At 32.4% G+C, this 17,681-nt stretch overlaps 1 protein-coding gene across 1 annotated transcript; it reads left to right on the top strand.

Annotated features, from left to right (window-relative positions):
* Window positions 1–9,453: 9,453 nt before the first annotated feature.
* On the top strand, window positions 9,454–10,254 carry LOC130939795 (uncharacterized mitochondrial protein AtMg00810-like). Its single transcript, XM_057867871.1, has one exon. The coding sequence runs from the start codon at window positions 9,454–9,456 to the stop codon at window positions 10,252–10,254; it is 801 nt and encodes a 266-aa protein (XP_057723854.1).
* Window positions 10,255–17,681: the final 7,427 nt, after the last annotated feature.

Below are 17,681 nucleotides of genomic sequence, written 5' to 3'. Positions count from 1 at the left end.
CAGTTATTTTATGAGTCTTGGCTGTGGCCCTAAGCATTTTGTTTTCCAGTATTACCACCAGATATATAAATGCCACAGACACATAACTGGGTGAACCTTTTCAGATTGTGACTTAGCTTTGCTAAAGTCCCCAGTTAGTGGTGTCCAGAGCTCTTAAGCACACTCTTTTGCTTTGGATCACGACTTTAACCACTCAGTCTCAAGCTTGTAACTTGGACCTGCATGCCACAAGCATATGGTTAGGGACAGCTTGGTTTAGCCGCTTAGGCCTGGATTTTATTTCCTTGGGCCCTCCTATCCATTGATGCTCAAAGCCTTGGATCCCTTTTTTACTCTTGGCTAGTGCTCATGGCTTGTTTTTTTTTTTTTTTTTTTTTTTGAACTGCTTTTTCTTGCTTCAAGAATCAATTTCATGATTTTTTTCAGATCATCAATAATATTTTTCGTGTTCCTCATCCTTTCAGGAGCCAATATTCATCAAATTCAAGGTACAATTTATGCACTGTTCAAGCATTCATTCAGAGAACAAAAAGTATTGCCACCACATATAATTAATTATAGTCTTTATTACTAAGAACTCATAAATATAGATTACTTCTTTATTCTAAAAAAATTCTACTACTTTATTCATGCCTGATGATGATGAAAAAAATACATTACAGCTTAATTGGAAATAAAATCAAAATAGACATACTAATTACTACTACTACTATATATCTCCTAAGGTAAATTTCTAAAATAATACTATCACAGAGTTAAAGCTGGAATTAGAACTTAACAACCTGTATTTTGGGAAGTGGATGTTCGTCTAGTCTGTGGGGTGCCTTCAAGAATTAATTTCTGACGCTTCAGCTCCCTTAAGTTCACATCCTTGCTCTTCCTGTTCTCTTAGGTGCCATGATCTTAATGAGTTTTAGCTCAGTGATCATGGCAAATCACACCAAACTTAGAGGTTTGCTTGTCCTCAAGCAAAAGAAAGGAAAGGAGAGGAGTAGATGAAAGGCATTTTCAAATAAAGATAAGATGAGTTGAAAAAGATATGAGAAGAAATTAAAAAAATATTTGAAAAAGAATTGGATTGGACAAAGATTTGGGCTTATGAATTAAGATATATTTGATATTTTTGAAAAAGGGATTTTAGAAATTAGTGTTTCTAGAAATTAGGATTAAAAATTTTAGAATTGAAAGATGACATTTTGAAACATGTTTATGCAAGAAATCATGAATTGAAACATAAAAATTTAGAAAAATTATGAAGAAAAACGAATTGTACCTCCTCCCATCATCCTGGCGTTGAACGCCCACATGGTGCATGTTTTGGGCGTTCAACGCCCAAATGTTGCTTCTCCTGGGCGTTCAACGCCCATCTGGTGCTTCTGTCTGGCGTTGAACGCCAGAAAGTCCTTTGTCACTGGGCATTTTTTCTGAACGCACAGGATGCTAGCAGACTGGCGTTAAACGCCTAGAAGGTGCATCTTTCTGGCGTTTAACGCCCAGAAGATGCTCCTTTCTGGCGTTTAACGCCCAGATGGCTACCCTTACTGGCGTTAAACGCCCAGTGGGTGCTTCTTTTGGGCGTTTGACGCCAAAAGTGTTTCTTACTGGCTTTTTCACGCCAGTAAGCTTCCAAATTCCCTGTAACTCTGTGAATCCAACCAATTGCTATTTCACCTTTGAAGATACTTGAACTTAAACCTGTAAAGAAAGAAAATTTATTTAATTAGTAAATAAACTTTGTAAATGGCTGGGTTGCCTCCCAGCAAGCGCTTCTTTAATGTCATTAGCTGGACTATTACTGAGTTTTAATCCAGTCTCAGTTTTGAGCATTCTTGCTCAATATTGCCTTCAAGATAATGTTTGACTCTTTGTCCATTAACAATGAACTTTTTGTTAGAGTCATTATCCTGAAGCTCTATGTATCCATATGGTGATACGTTTGTAATGACATATGGACCTCTCCACCGGGATTTTAATTTCCCGGGGAATAATTTGAGCCTTGAATTAAATAACAGAACTTTCTGTCCTGGCTCAAAGACTCTGGATGACAATTTCTTATCATGCCATCTTTTTGCTTTCTCTTTGTAAATTTTTGCATTTTCGAAAGCATTGAGTCTAAATTCCTCTAGCTCATTTAACTGGAGTAATCGTCTTTCTCCAGCTAACTTGGCATCAAGGTTCAGGAATCTGGTTGCCCAATAGGCCTTATGTTCCAGTTCCACTGGCAAGTGACATGCCTTTCCATACACAAGCTGGTATGGAGAGGTCCCTATGGGGGTCTTGAATGCTGTTCTGTATGCCCACAGAGCATCATCCAAGCTTCTTGCCCAATCCTTTCTACGGTTAATTACAGTCCGTTCCAGGATTCTTTTGAGCTCTCTATTTGAGACTTCAGCTTGCCCATTAGTTTGTGGATGATATGGAGTAGCTACCCTGTGGCTAACTCCATAACGAACCAGAGCAGCATAAAGCTGTTTATTGCAGAAATGAGTGCCCCCATCACTGATTAACACTCTAGGGATACCAAATCTGCTGAAGATATGTTTCTGGAGGAATTTCAACACTATTTTAGTGTCATTAGTGGGTGTTGCAATAGCCTCCACCCATTTGGATACATAATCCACTGCCACCAGAATATAAGTGTTTGAGTATGATGGTGGGAAAGGTCCCATGAAGTCAATACCCCATACATCAAACAACTCAATCTCCAGGATTCCTTGTTGAGGCATGGCGTAACTGTGAGGTAGGTTGCCTGATCTTTGGCAACTGTCACAATTAAGCACAAATGCTCGGGAATCTTTATAGAGAGTAGGCCAGTAGAAGCCACTTTGGAGGACTCTTGTGGCTGTTCGCTCACTTCCAAAATGTCCTCCATACTGTGATCCATGGCAATGCCAAAGGATCTTCTGTGCTTCCTCTTTAGGCACACATCTATGGATTACTCCGTCTGCACATCTCTTGAAGAGATATGGTTCATCCCAAAGATAGTACTTTGCATCTGTGATTAATTTCTTTGATTGCATCCTACTGTACTCTTTGGGTATGAATCTCACTGCCTTGTAGTTTGCAATGTCTGCAAACCATGGCACTTCCTGGATGGCAAATAGTTGCTCATCCGGAAAGGTTTCAGAGATCTCAGTGAGAGGGAGGGACGCCCCTTCTACTGGTTCTATTCGGGACAGGTGATCTGCTACTTGATTTTCTGTCCCTTTTCTGTCTCTTATTTCTATATCAAACTCTTGCAGAAGCAACACCCATCTGATGAGTCTGGGTTTTGAATCCTGCTTTGTGAGTAGATATTTAAGAGCAGCATGATCAGTGTACACAATCACTTTTGATCCTACTAAATAGGATCTGAATTTGTCAATGGCGTAAACCACTGCAAGTAGCTCTTTTTCTGTGGTTGTGTAATTCTTCTGTGCATCATTTAGGACACGGCTAGCATAGTGAATGACGTGCAGAAGCTTGTCATGCCTTTGTCCCAACACTGCACCAATGGCATGGTCACTGGCATCACACATCAATTCAAATGGTAATGTCCAGTCTGGTGCAGAGATGATTGGTGCTGTAACCAATTTAGCTTTCAGAGTCTCAAATGCCTGCAGACACTCTTTATCAAAGATAAATGGCATGTCAGCAGCTAGCAGGTTGCTTAGAGGTTTGGCGATTTTTGAAAAATCCTTTATAAACCTCCTATAGAATCCTGCATGCCCCAGAAAGCTTCTGATTGCCTTAACATTGGTGGGTGGTGGTAATTTTTCAATTACTTCAACTTTAGCTTGGTCCACCTCTATTCCCTTGTTCGAAATTTTGTGCCCAAGGACAATTCCTTCAGTCACCATAAAGTGACATTTTTCCCAGTTTAAAACCAGGTTAGTCTCTTGGCATCTTTTCAGAACAAGTGCTAAATGGTTAAGGCAGGAGCTGAATGAGTCTCCAAATACTGAAAAGTCATCCATGAAGACTTCCAGAAATTTTTCCACCATATCAGAGAAAATGGAGAGCATGCACCTCTGAAAGGTTGCAGGTGCATTGCACAGGCCAAATGGCATCCTTCTGTATGCAAATACTCCAGATGGGCATGTGAATGCCGTTTTCTCTTGATCCTGGGGATCTACTGCAATTTGATTATAACCTGAATATCCATCCAGGAAGTAGTAGTATTCATGACCTGCTAGTCTTTCTAGCATCTGGTCTATGAATGGTAAAGGAAAATGATCCTTTCTGGTGGCTGTATTGAGCCTTCTATAATCAATACACATACGCCACCCTGTAACTGTTCTTGTAGGAACCAGTTCATTTTTTTCATTATGAATCACTGTCATGCCACCTTTCTTAGGGACAACTTGGACAGGACTCACCCAGGGGTTGTCAGAAATAGGATAAATAATCCCAGCCTCTAGTAATTTAGTGACCTCTTTCTGCACCACTTCTTTCATAGCTGGATTCAGCCGCCTTTGTGGTTGAACCACTGGCTTGGCGTCATCTTCCAGCAAGATTTTGTGCATGCATCTGGCTGGGCTAATGCCCTTAAGATCACTAATGGACCACCCAAGAGCTGTCTTGTGCGTCCTGAGCACTTGAATTAGTGCTTCCTCTTCCTGTGGCTCTAAGGTAGAGCTTATAATTACAGGAAAGGTATCACCTTCTCCCAGAAATGCATATTTTAGGGATGGTGGTAATGGTTTGAGTTCGGGTTTTGGAGGTTTCTCCTCTTCTTGAGGGATTTTCAGAGGTTCTATTATCTTCTCTGACTCCTCCAAATCAGGCTGAACATCTTTAAAGATGTCCTCTAGCTCTGATTCCAAACTCTCAGCCATATTGACCTCTCTTACCAGAGAATCAATAATATCAACACTCATGCAGTCATTTGGGGTGTCTGGATGTTGCATTGCTTTGACAACATTCAATTTGAACTCCTCCTCATTGACTCTCAAGGTTACTTCCCCTTTTTGGACATCAATGAGGGTTCGGCCAGTTGCTAGGAAAGGTCTTCCTAGAATGAGAGTTGCACTCTTGTGCTCCTCCATTTCCAGCACCACAAAGTCAGTAGAAAAGGCGAATGGCCCAACCTTGACAATCATGTCTTCAATCACGCCTGATGGGTACTTAATGGAGCCATCAGCAAGTTGAAGACATATCCTGGTTGGTTTAATTTCTTCAGTTAAACCAAGCTTTCTGATAGTAGATGCAGGTATTAAGTTGATACTTGCCCCAAGATCACATAAAGCTTGCTTGGTACAATTACCCTCTAATGTGCATGGTATCATAAAGCTCCCAGAATCTTTAAGCTTCTCAGGTAAGCTTTTCAGAATGACTGCACTGCATTCTTCAGTGAGGTAGACTTTTTCAGTTTCCCTCCAATCCTTCTTATGACTTAAGATTTCTTTCATGAACTTAGCATAAGAGGGTATTTGCTCAAGTGCTTCTGCAAACGGAATCTTTATTTCAAGAGTCCTGAGATAGTCTGCAAAGCGAGCAAATTGCTTATCCTGTTCCGCTTGGCGGAGTTTTTGAGGATAAGGCATTTTGGCTTTGTATTCCTCAACCTTAGTTGCTGCAGGTTTATTACCTACAGAAGTGGGTTGGGAAGCCTTTTTAGAAAGGTCAGCACTTGTATGTGACTGATTCCCCACTGGCATTTGAATGCCAGTGGTGGGAGCTGGAGTGGCGTTAGACGCCACTTCCTTGTTTGTTACTGGCGTTTGAACGCCAGAACCATGCTCCCTTTGGGCGTTCAACGCCGGATTCATGCTTGTTTCTGGCGTTGAACGCCAGGAATGAGCATGGTCTGGGCGTTCAGCGCCAGCTTTGTTCCTCTCTGGGCTCTGATTGTCCTCAGAGGGATTTTGAGCATCCTCTTGTTCATTTCTTGGTTTCCTGCTGCTTTGAAGTGAGGTATTTAATATTTTCCCACTTCTTAATTGAACTGCTTGGCATTCTTCTGTTATTTGTTTTGACAGTTGCTTTTCTGTCTGCTTTAATTGTGCTTCCATGTTCCTGTTGGCCATTCTTGTTTCCTGTAATATTTCCTTGAATTCGGCTAGCTGCTGAGTTAGAAAATCTAATTGCTGATTGAATTCATTAGCCTGATCCACTGGACTGAGTTCTGCAGTTACTGTTTTAGCTTCTTCTTTCATAGAGGATTCACTGCTTAGGTACAGATGCTGATTTCTGGCAACTGTATCAATAAGCTCTTGAGCTTCTTCAATTGTTTTTCTCATATGTATAGATCCACCAGCTGAGTGGTCTAGAGAAATCTGAGCTTTTTCTGTAAGCCCATAGTAGAAGATGTCTAATTGCACCCATTCTGAAAACATTTCAGAGGGGCATTTTCTTAGCATCTCTCTGTATCTCTCCCAGGCATCATAAAGGGATTCATTATCTCCTTGTTTGAAGCCTTGGATGTTTAGCCTTAGCTGTGTCATCCGTTTGGGAGGGAAATAGTGATTCAGGAATTTTTCTGACAGCTGTTTCCATGTTTTTATGCTGTTCTTAGGCTGGTTATTTAACCACCTCTTAGCTTGATCTTTTACAGCAAATGGAAACAGTAATAGTCTGTAGACATCCTGATCTACTTCCTTATCATGTACTGTATCAGCAATTTGCAGAAATTGTGCCAGAAACTCTGTAGGTTCTTCATGTGGAAGACCAGAATACTGGCAGTTTTGCTGCACCATGATAATGAGCTGAGGATTCAGCTCAAAGCTACTAACTCCAATGGAGGGTATACAGATACTACTCCCATATGAAGCAGTAGTGGGGTTAGCATATGACCCTAAAGTCCTCTTGGACTGTTCATTCCTACTTGCTTCCATATTGGAATACAAGTTGAGAATTTATATGTTGATAATTATTTATTTTATAGTAATGGAATAACAAAAAATGGGATATAGATATAAAAAAATATTTTGAAGATATTTTGTGAAAGAAAATTATTTTTTTTTTTTCAAAAAAATTTGAAATTGAAATTAAAAATTTCGAAGAAGTAGTTTTAAAATTGGTTAGAAAATAAAAATTTTTTTTTGAATTTTGAATTTTATGATGAAAGAGAAAAACACACAAAAGACACAAGATTTAAAATTTTTAGATTTAGTGCTCCTTATTTTCGAAAATTTTTGGAGGGAAAACACCAAGGAACACCAAACTTAAAAATTTTAAGATCAAGACACAAGAAAAATTCAAGAACACCTTGAAGATTCACAAGAACACCAAGAACAAAAGAAAGAACACCAAACTTAAAATTTTTAGAAAACTTTAATAAAATTTTCGAAAATTATGAAAGATTAACAAGAAAACACCAAACTTAAAGTTTGGCACAAGATTAAATTAAGAAAAATTATTTTTGAAAAAGATTTTCAAAAGTACTGGTGCTCCCTTATCAAGAATATAAACCAATGCTTTAGCCAATTGGGAATAAATATGACACTTGATGCAGATATTCCAATTAGTGCTTTAAAAGGAACACAAGTGAAACAAGAAAAGACACAAAGTAAGAAAAACTCAAGATCAAACAAGAAAAATAAGCAAGAACAACTTGAAGATTAACAAAGAACAAAAATCACAAGTCGAAATTTTTAAAGAAAAATATGAGATATGCAATTGACACCAAACTTAGAACAAGACACTAAAACTCACGAAAATTAACAATTAATTAAGAGAAAAATAATAAATTTTGAAAAGAAATTTTTGAAAAGAAACTATCCTATCAAGATTTAATGACTCTATAACAATAAAAACAAGAATAAAAATAAAAACAAATTATTCCTAATCTAAGAAATAAAATAAGCCTTTAATTGTCCAAACTCAATAATCCCCGGCAACGGCGCCAAAAACTTGGTGGACGAAATTGTGATTTCTATCTTTTGATCTTTAGTATGTTCACAACTCCGTTCAACTAACCAGCAAGTGCACTGGGTCGTCCAAGTAATACCTTACGTGAGTAAGGGTCGATCCCACGGAAATTATTGGCTTGAAGCAATCAATGTTTATTTTATTTGTCTTAGTCAGGATGTCAATAAAATTGTTTGGATTACTTGAACAATAGAGTTACTTGTTTATAAAGGATGTAGTACTGGGGAATATGTTGGAGTTTTGGAGATGCTTTGTCCTTTGACTTCAACTCTTCCTTGAAATCCTCTTCTCACACGCAAGTTTCTTCCATGGCAAGCTCTATGTAGGGTGTCACCGTTGTCAGTGGCTACTTCCCATCCTCTCAGTGAAAACGTTCCTATGCTCTGTCACAGCACGGCTAATCATCTGTCGGTTCTCAATCAGGTTGGAATAGAATCCATTGATTCTTTTGCGTCTGTCACTAACGCCCAGCCCTCAGGAGTTTGAAGCACGTCACAGTCATTCAATTCCGGAATCCTACTTGGAATACCACAGACAAGGTTTAGACTTTCCGGATTCTCATGAATGCCGCCATCAATCCAGCTTATACCACGAAGATTCTGATTAGGGAAGCTAAGAGACATTCATTCAATCTGATGTAGAACGGAGGTGGTTGTCAGGCACACGTTCATGGGTTGAGGAAGGTGATAAGTGTCACGGATCATCACCTTCTTCACAATTAAGCGCGAATAAACATCTTAGATAAGAACAAGCGTGTTTGAATGGAAAACAAAGGAATTGTATTAAATCATCGAGACGCTGCAGAGCTCCTCACCCCCAACAATGGAGTTTAGAGACTCATGCCGTCACAAAGTATGTAATTCAGATCTGAAAATGTCATGAGGTATAGAATAATTCTCTAAAAGTTGTTTAAATAGTAAACTAGTAACCTAGGTTTACAGAATATGAGTAAACTAAGATAATTGGTGCAGAAATCCACTTCTGGGGCCCACTTGGTGTGTGCTGGGGCTGAGATTAAAGCTATCCACGAGTAGAGGCCTTTCTTGGCGTTAAACTCCAGGTTATGACGTGTTTTGGGCGTTCAACTCCGGATCATGACGTTTTTCTGACGTTTAACTCCAGACAGCAGCATGTACTTGGCGTTCAACGCCAAGTTACGTCGTCTATCTTCGCGCAAAGTATGGACTATTATATATTGCTGGAAAGCCCTGTATGTCTACTTTCCAACGCCGTTGAGAGCGCGCCAATTGGACTCCTGTAGCTCCAGAAAATCCATTTCGAGTGCAGGGAGGTCAGGATCCAACAGCATCAGCAGTCCTTTTTCAGCCTAAGTCAGATTTCTGCTCAGCTTGCTCAATTTCAGTCAGAAAATACCTGAAATCACAGAAAAATACACACACTCATAGTAAAGTTCAGAAATATGAATTTTGCTTAAAAACTAATAATATTTTACTAAAAACTAATTAAAACATGCTAAAATCTACATGAAATTACCCCCAAAAAGCGTATAAAATATCCGCTCATCACAGCCCTCATGAGAGTGGTCTTTTCATTCGTAAAAGTGAATGTAGAGTTGTTCTTCTACTTCTGTATGTTGATGACATGATCATTACTGGAGATGATGTTGATGGTATCTCTGATCTCAAGGCGTCCCTTCAACGTACTTTTGAGATGAAGGATCTTGGTTCTCTCAGCTATTTTCTTAGTCTAGAAGTTATGTCCACCGTTGATGGCATCTATCTCTCTCAAGCTAAATATGCTTCAGATCTTCTTGCTCGAGCCGGAATTATAGATAGTCGCACTGAGTCTACTCCTCTTAAGCCTAAGGTTCGATTTAGTCCTATGAATGGCACTGTTTTGGATAATCCTACTCTTTATCGACAGCTAGTTGGAGGACTCGTCTACTTAATTGTCACCCGACCAGTCATCGCCTATCCGGTTCATGTTCTTAGCGATTTCTTGTCAGCTCCTCGTACTACTCACTATGCGGCAGTTCTTCGCATTCTTCGCTACATCAAAGGCATCCTATTCCATGGCCTTTATTTTTTTGCCCATTCATCTTTATCCCTTCAAACATACTCATATGCTAATTGGGATGATGATCCCACTGATCGTCACTCCACTACTAGTTATTGTTTGTTTCTTGGCGACTCCCTCATTTCCTGGCGAGCTAAGAAGCAAACATTCACTGCTCGATCAAAAACAGAAATTGGATACCGTGCTCTCGCTGACACCACTGCTAAAGTTATCTCGATTCGTTGGCTTCTGGAAGACTTCGGTGCTCCTCAATCATCCTCAACTGATGTTTTTTGTGACAACCACAGTGCTATTCAGATTACCCATAATGATGTGTTTCATGAACGCACCAAATACATTGAGAATGATTGTTACTTTGTTCGGTAACGTATCCTTATTAATATTGTTTGTCTCATCGTTGTTGGAACACTAGATCAGACTGCTGATATCTTCACGAAGGCTCATCATCCGACTCGTTTCCGTACTCTGTTATCCAAACTCAAGATGGTATCCTTATCTCCCACTTGAGTTTGAGGGGGGATGTTAAGAGAATAATTAAAATCAAATTAGATCAATTAGTATCATCTATATTTATATAGCGTATCTGTATATTAATTATAGGATTCTATGCTTTTATTACTTTGATTCTACTAGCAGCTATATATACTCCTTGCACATTGTACTTTTACTCAACCTGAATAATACACTATTTCATATTACGCTCTTGTTTCTAACACTCAGTTTGCATTTACCTTTCTTCGGTTCTCCTTCCTATTCAATTTGCCTCTACTCGCCGATCCATCAACAGCCTAGGTTGTGTCATCTCTAGCCTCTTGCCTCGATTAGTAGATCCGTCGGCAATGGCTCGATTCCTTCACTGCCTCACCAAACTTCATCATCACCTCTGCTGTGTGTCATGCTATGACTCATTGAGCTTCGTTATATCTGTCTTCTAATTCTTTATCATCTATCTCATTGTCGCTAAGCCTTTTTCTCGTCATGGTTCTTCTCCATCTACATAATCTATGCGCAATTTTTTTTAATATTTTTATGTATTTTTTAAAAATATTTTTGTATGTTGATATAATTTGTATTTGAGTAATTTTTTTAAATATTTTTTGTATCGGTATTTTTATGTATTTTTTAGTTTTTTGTTTCGATATGTTGTTTAATTTATACATACTAGTATGATATAAAAAGTGAACGAATATAAAAGTGTCAAGTGAATTATAGTAAGCATTTATTTTTTATTTGTATTTTAAAAAATATTAAATCATTAGAAAGATTAAAATACTCTTATAAAAATTGTAAAATGACTAATATATTTTTATAATTATTTTAGTTAAAAGATGAAATATTTTTTTATTGTTATAACCAAAATATCCTTTTACAATAAAAAAATATTAAATAATTTTAATATTATATTCTTAAAAATGAATAAAATTTAAAATTAAATAAATAAACAGAAACTAGTACTTAATTATTTATATAAAAATATTATTTATACATTAAAATTAATCACTAAAATTAGTTATTATATATTTATATATAAATATATGTATAATTTAACTTAATTTTAATTTATATTTTATATTTTAATATATATTTTATCATAATTTTTGTTGCTAATTTTGATGTAAACTTACATTATTATTCATATGAGAAAATAAATTCCGGTTAAAGTTGTGGAAGTCGAGGACTCCGTTGCCTCACCGTTTGAGGAAAAGGGACACATGGCAGCCTATGAAGCCAGTGGCGCCAGTGACAAGGACAGTGAGTTTGGAGTTGAAGTTTCTATGGGCTAGTTTGGTGACATGCTTCTCTCGGTAATGGTCGTCCCATGATTCATTGCGGTTGGTGGTTGGGGAGGGAGATGGAGGGGAAAGAATGAAGAAGAAGAGAATGAAGGCAAGGAAGATGAAGGATCAAAGGGTGAATTTTGATAGCCTTATACGGTGGATTATGTAGTGGTTGCAGGGTTGGTACTTTTCTGGTTTCAACTTGCCCTTGTTGATGGCAATATGTTGTTATCTATGTTGTAATAATAAAACCCTAATTCCAAAAGTTTTCCAAATTAGCTTTGTTTGAGATTGTAAAGGAATTATTTTTTTCCTTTAGCAGCAAGAAGATGCTTTTGATTTGATTCTCTTGTTTCGAAAAATGGATTGAATTTTAGAGACAGAAAATTTATGATAAGAGAGAGATGATGGACAATGACATTCTTGTAATTTGATTTTAGTGTTTTGACTGACTTGTCACTGTTTCTAATTCTGCTTTTTCTTTTTCATGTGAGAGAGAGAGGAGTGTATTTCACAATGATGTGAGAAGAGATGAATTTTACGCTGATATGGCTTAAACAATTCGGTGCTTTCGATTTGTTTTATTTTCTAAACCAACAATCACAAATCGGACGGTCCGATTTGTGATTTCAAAAATAAAAATTTTTTTAATGTTGAATTCGGACCGTCCGATTTTTATTTTAAAAAATAAAAAATGCAAATTGGACCCTTCGATTTGTAATTTATTTTTTTCTTCAAACAAATCTGAGGGTCCGATTTGTAGTTTAGTTTTTTCTTCAAATAAATCGGACCGTCTGATTTGAATAAAATACTATATAAAAAAAATACATAATCTTCCAATAACAATGTATTACACATATATTTAATCAATATAAAAAAAATTAGCCTCCTAATTCTTTACTATTTTTTTCTTATTTATTCAAGAACATGAATTTGTTTTTTCATATGAATAATATGAATAGGGAGGAGTTTATTCTTGTTTTTTTGTTTTCAAATTTTATTCATTTTTAAAGTTATTAGCATATTAAAGTTATTTAATTTTTTTGTTATTATAAAAGAAAATTTTGATCATAACAATAAAAAGGATTATTTAGACTTTTAACAAAATTAAAGAATATTCCTTTTATGAATATTTATAAGAATATTTAGTATTTATAATTATTTAATATTTTTTTAGAATACAAGTAAAAAATACATACTTACTATGATAATATAATTAAAATTTCTTAATTTAAAAGTGATTAACTCATTATTTTATCATTTTATTAATTTTCTCACTTTAAACATGATTATTAATTTTTGAATAATTTATATTCATGTCGTTTTAGCTTTTTGTTGTTTCTTCTTTTTGACCTAGAATTTAAAAAAACCGGAATTTGCTATGTATGATAAAATTGTTTTTTTGCTTATATTGTAGTTTTTAAACAAAGACTATATTTGGCTGTTTCGAATTTGGATTATGAACATATTTATTTGTTGCTACTTTTTAAGTCTTAATTACTTGTGTCATGGACTACTTTTGTAATTTGAATTACGGTTGATTTTTTTTTTATTTTTTTCTCAGAAAATCCATGAATATTCACGGGATCGGATTCAAAGGAGTTTGTAGCCGAAGCATGGAGTTAATGGCAGTAGCTGCTGCCTCGTAAGAAGTTATATCCCGGTTCAAGTTTTATGAAAGAAAAAACAAACTTTTAACTAAATTTATGTAGTGTATATATTACATGAGTAATGCTTAGAATTAAGAGCTATTTAAAAGGAGTTTGCGTCACGCACTCACGCAGAATAGAAATAGAATGCTGGTATAATTTTGAGTGGCACTTATATATATATATATATATATATATATATATATATATATATATATAAAAGGAGTTTGCGTCACGCACTCACGCATAATAGAAACAGAATGCTGATATAATTTTGAGTGGCACTTATATATATATATATATATATATATATAAAAGTGTAATTATTTGTGCTATGTACGTGTTAAAATTAATTTAAATTATAATAATTTGATTAATAAAAAATTAATATGTTATGCATCGTTTTTTTTAAATTTAGTATTAATTGAATTAATTCTAAAATAGTTATTAATCGATTTTAATAATCTACTTTCTTAAATAAATCAGATATATATACTGAATGTGATCATAAATAATATAGTAATAGTTAAATCTACCCATAAACATATTGGCTATTATCACACTCTAAAACAAATTAAATATAAAGGCTATTAGCACGCACTTATAAATCTATAAAATTGCACTGTCTTTAATTCGTGCAACGATTTATTTATCAAATAAACTTAAAATATAAACAAAAAATATTTATAAAATGGACCTAGTATCACTTGAAAGAATCATAGAAAATAATCAACTTACCTTATCATCCATAAGAACCATTTTTATGTAAGTCGTGTTGTTCTTGTCAAATTTGGATGAGACTTTTCATAACATTATAATTCTTGCCTTTATTTTTCAAACTTTTCCATTACATAATCTATCATAGGTAATACTGTTGATAGAATCGTAGTTAGTATCCTTTAGGTATGAAAAATAATAAACAGAAGAAGTTTTATGTCTGAGGTACGAATTTTCTAGATGATAAATAATTGTAACAATTCACTATTAATCCTTATATATATACACACACACACTAATTATACACGGTAATAGTTAACAAATATTTTCAATAGAGATACTTACTCAATATATATGTTATCGACATTAATTATATGTCAATATTTTTAAAAAAGAGCTAAAAGAGGAGATATATAAATATATATAATATTATTGCTATATAAGAAACATACATAAATTGATACATTTTTTTATTATGTTATACAACTTAAAATTATATTACCATGTTATTATTAATCCTAGATACTTGCTATAATTATATCAAATTTAATTATGAATCTAAATAAATAAAATAGATAACATTCAATATTATTTTTTTCTCTTTTACATTCAATATTACTGTAAATATAAAAAGTAAAATAATTAATAAAAAAATATGAGCAGAAAATAAAATATATTAATTAAAATTCAATTTGTTAGCTAATTAATCTTGTGTCCATACGATATAACTTTATAAAAATGTTATGAATCACAATCTTTTTTATTCTACAAAAAAGGAAAACTCTATATGTAGCCTTTAGTAGTACAAAAAATAATTATAAAAATTAATTATTGATATTGATATTAATCATAATTGATTATTAATACTCTAATTTTTTAAAATATATTTTACCTTTTTAAAATATAATGCATGTACCGTGTAGACTTTATTATTATTATTATTATTATTATTATTATTATTATTATTATTATTATTGTTATCTACTAATTGATATCAAATTAAATAGGTCACTATTAATGTGTGCATCAATTATCTCCTAATAAAATTACTGCACTTGAATGAGAATTAGAACTATATCAATTGATATAATTAAAATGATTAAAAATATCGATGATTTATAAGTAATTTAATAACGCATTAAATATTAATTTGATATAATTATAATGAAGATATTTTCTTAAATTAATATAATCATGCATTATTCATGAGCTAATTGTAATATAATTAAAATAAATTTATTTAAGAAAAAAATTCATGTATAATTTTCAGAAATTATAATAATTTTTTATTTATATATACGTATATATTAATTTTGTTAAATAATTATATACATATATATATATATATATATATATATATATAATTATACACATATACATAAATAAAAAAATATATGAATTATATTTTGTTAAACTCCATGTTATCAGCTATTAAAAATATTTAAATCACATGTATTAATTTTTTTGTTATAATTATTTCATTTTATATATATGATTTTTTTTTATTCTACAATCGTGCAATAATATTTTTTATAATATTATTGTTATATATGAAGCAGTTTTATATTACTATAATTATATCAAATTTAATTATGACTGTAAATAAATAAAATAGGAAATAATCAAAACTAATTTTTTTATAGTCAAAATTTATTGTAAATATAAAAAATAAAATCACTAATGATTAAAAATTTGAGTAGAAAATAAAAATATATAAGCTAAATTTAATTTGTTAACTAATTAATTTTATGTCTATATAATATTATTATTATATATTGATTAAAACTATGAATACATACTAATAGAATTATTACATACAAATGAGAATTAGAACTATATCAATTATATTAATTATATAAATTCAAAATTATTATTATTATTATTGAGTAATGATGATAATTCATGTGATAATGAATATTACCTATAAAACATCTAAAATTAAATAATATTCAAGTATAATTATATGACAATTATAATTCAAAAATTACTGTATATAAAGTCACGTGAATTATTATTATAATTGATATAATAATTTCTATAATTGCTACATATTCTCAATCTTATCGGTTGTATCAATTTAACTATATTAATTATATTCAAATTAGTAGTCAATTATTTTTATGAAAATTCTTGCTATAATTAGGTTATACTTATGAGATTATCTTGTATTAATCGTTATAATTTTGGTGACTTGGGGGAACTTTTGGTGACTTATTAATCGTTATAATTAATTTAATAAAGATATTTACTAAGTATATATGTTATCTATATTAATTATATGCCAATATTTGTAAGAATAAGTTTAAAAAAGTGATATATAAATATATATAATATTATTGTTATATAAAAAATAGATTTAAATAATATATTAAATATTAATTTGATATAATTATAATAAAAATATTTTTCTAAAATAATATAATCATACATTATTCATGAGCTAATTATAATGCAATTAAATATATAATATTATTTTATATTATTTATTTACCATCAAGATTTGATTTGATTGTTTTCTAGTTTATTTACTTACATAAATGATTAAAATATATAATGTAACTATCGTAATTATTATAATTTTATGATATAATTATAATTAACATATTTTATCATAATTAAATATTAATTTAATATAATTATAATGAAAAAGGTTTTCTAAAATAATATAATCATACATTATTTATGACCTAATTATAGTGCAATTAAAGATATTATTATATCATAATATCTACTTACTATATTAATATAATATCAAAAGATACATGTTTCATTATTTTTTATAGATAAAATCGGTTTTTATTGGCAACTAAATTGTGTTTAGGTCAACGAAAACTATATGTTTAGGTAGAGATTTTTTGTTAAATATAATGAAAATACAAATAAATAAATAAAGGATAAAAATAAACTTAAATAATATATCTGGTACCACTTCATTTTATTAATTATTAAATTATTTAAAAATAGTATATCCACGAAAAATACTCATAATATATAAATTGAGGTAATAATTTAAAATTTTCTAATTATAATTTAATCAAATATTAATATTAAAACCAAATTACTTAAACAATATTGAATCTATTCTAGTTCTTAGTCACGTATAATATAGAGTCATTCTCGTAACGATAACCAACTGAAATAACATCGTAAATATCAACATTTAGAATTTGTGCAAATTCAAACCATCATCTTGTTAAATAAGCTTCATCATCCGCTATCCATGCAATGCGACAAAGTATAGAATTGCCACACCGAGAAACCAAACTAACCCTTATTCCTCTCAATGGCACTGCATGCATGCAAAAGAAAGCCGGTAATTTCTGAAAAAATCACAATATGTTATAAAATTATTCTAATAATGAACCACTTAAAACAAAAAAATTTAAATATATTACCAATCATTGAAATTGCATATCCGAGTTTGTCACGAATTTAGCAAAACTGAACTTAAACTAAGAGAATTCAATCTCATTAAGTGTTCCACTTTGAAGATTTTCGGGCAGACGTAAAAAGCATGGAGGGGATGGAACTTGAACTTGAACTTGCCCTATAACATTCCGTGGATGCAATTCCTCAATCAAAAATCGAGATCCTCCCAAGAAAGCTAACTTTAACCACATTTCATTAGGTTGGTCATAATAGGTGAGTA

This window comes from Arachis stenosperma, chromosome 7 (genome assembly GCF_014773155.1).
Source record: "Arachis stenosperma cultivar V10309 chromosome 7, arast.V10309.gnm1.PFL2, whole genome shotgun sequence".
Taxonomy (NCBI): Eukaryota; Viridiplantae; Streptophyta; class Magnoliopsida; order Fabales; family Fabaceae; genus Arachis; species Arachis stenosperma.
This window is presented reverse-complemented; position numbering and strand designations above follow the sequence as displayed.

Coding starts and splice junctions, on each gene's coding strand:
- LOC130939795 (XM_057867871.1), top strand. CDS start 9,454: ATGATCATTACTGGAGATGATGTTGATGGTATCTCTGATCTCAAGGCG.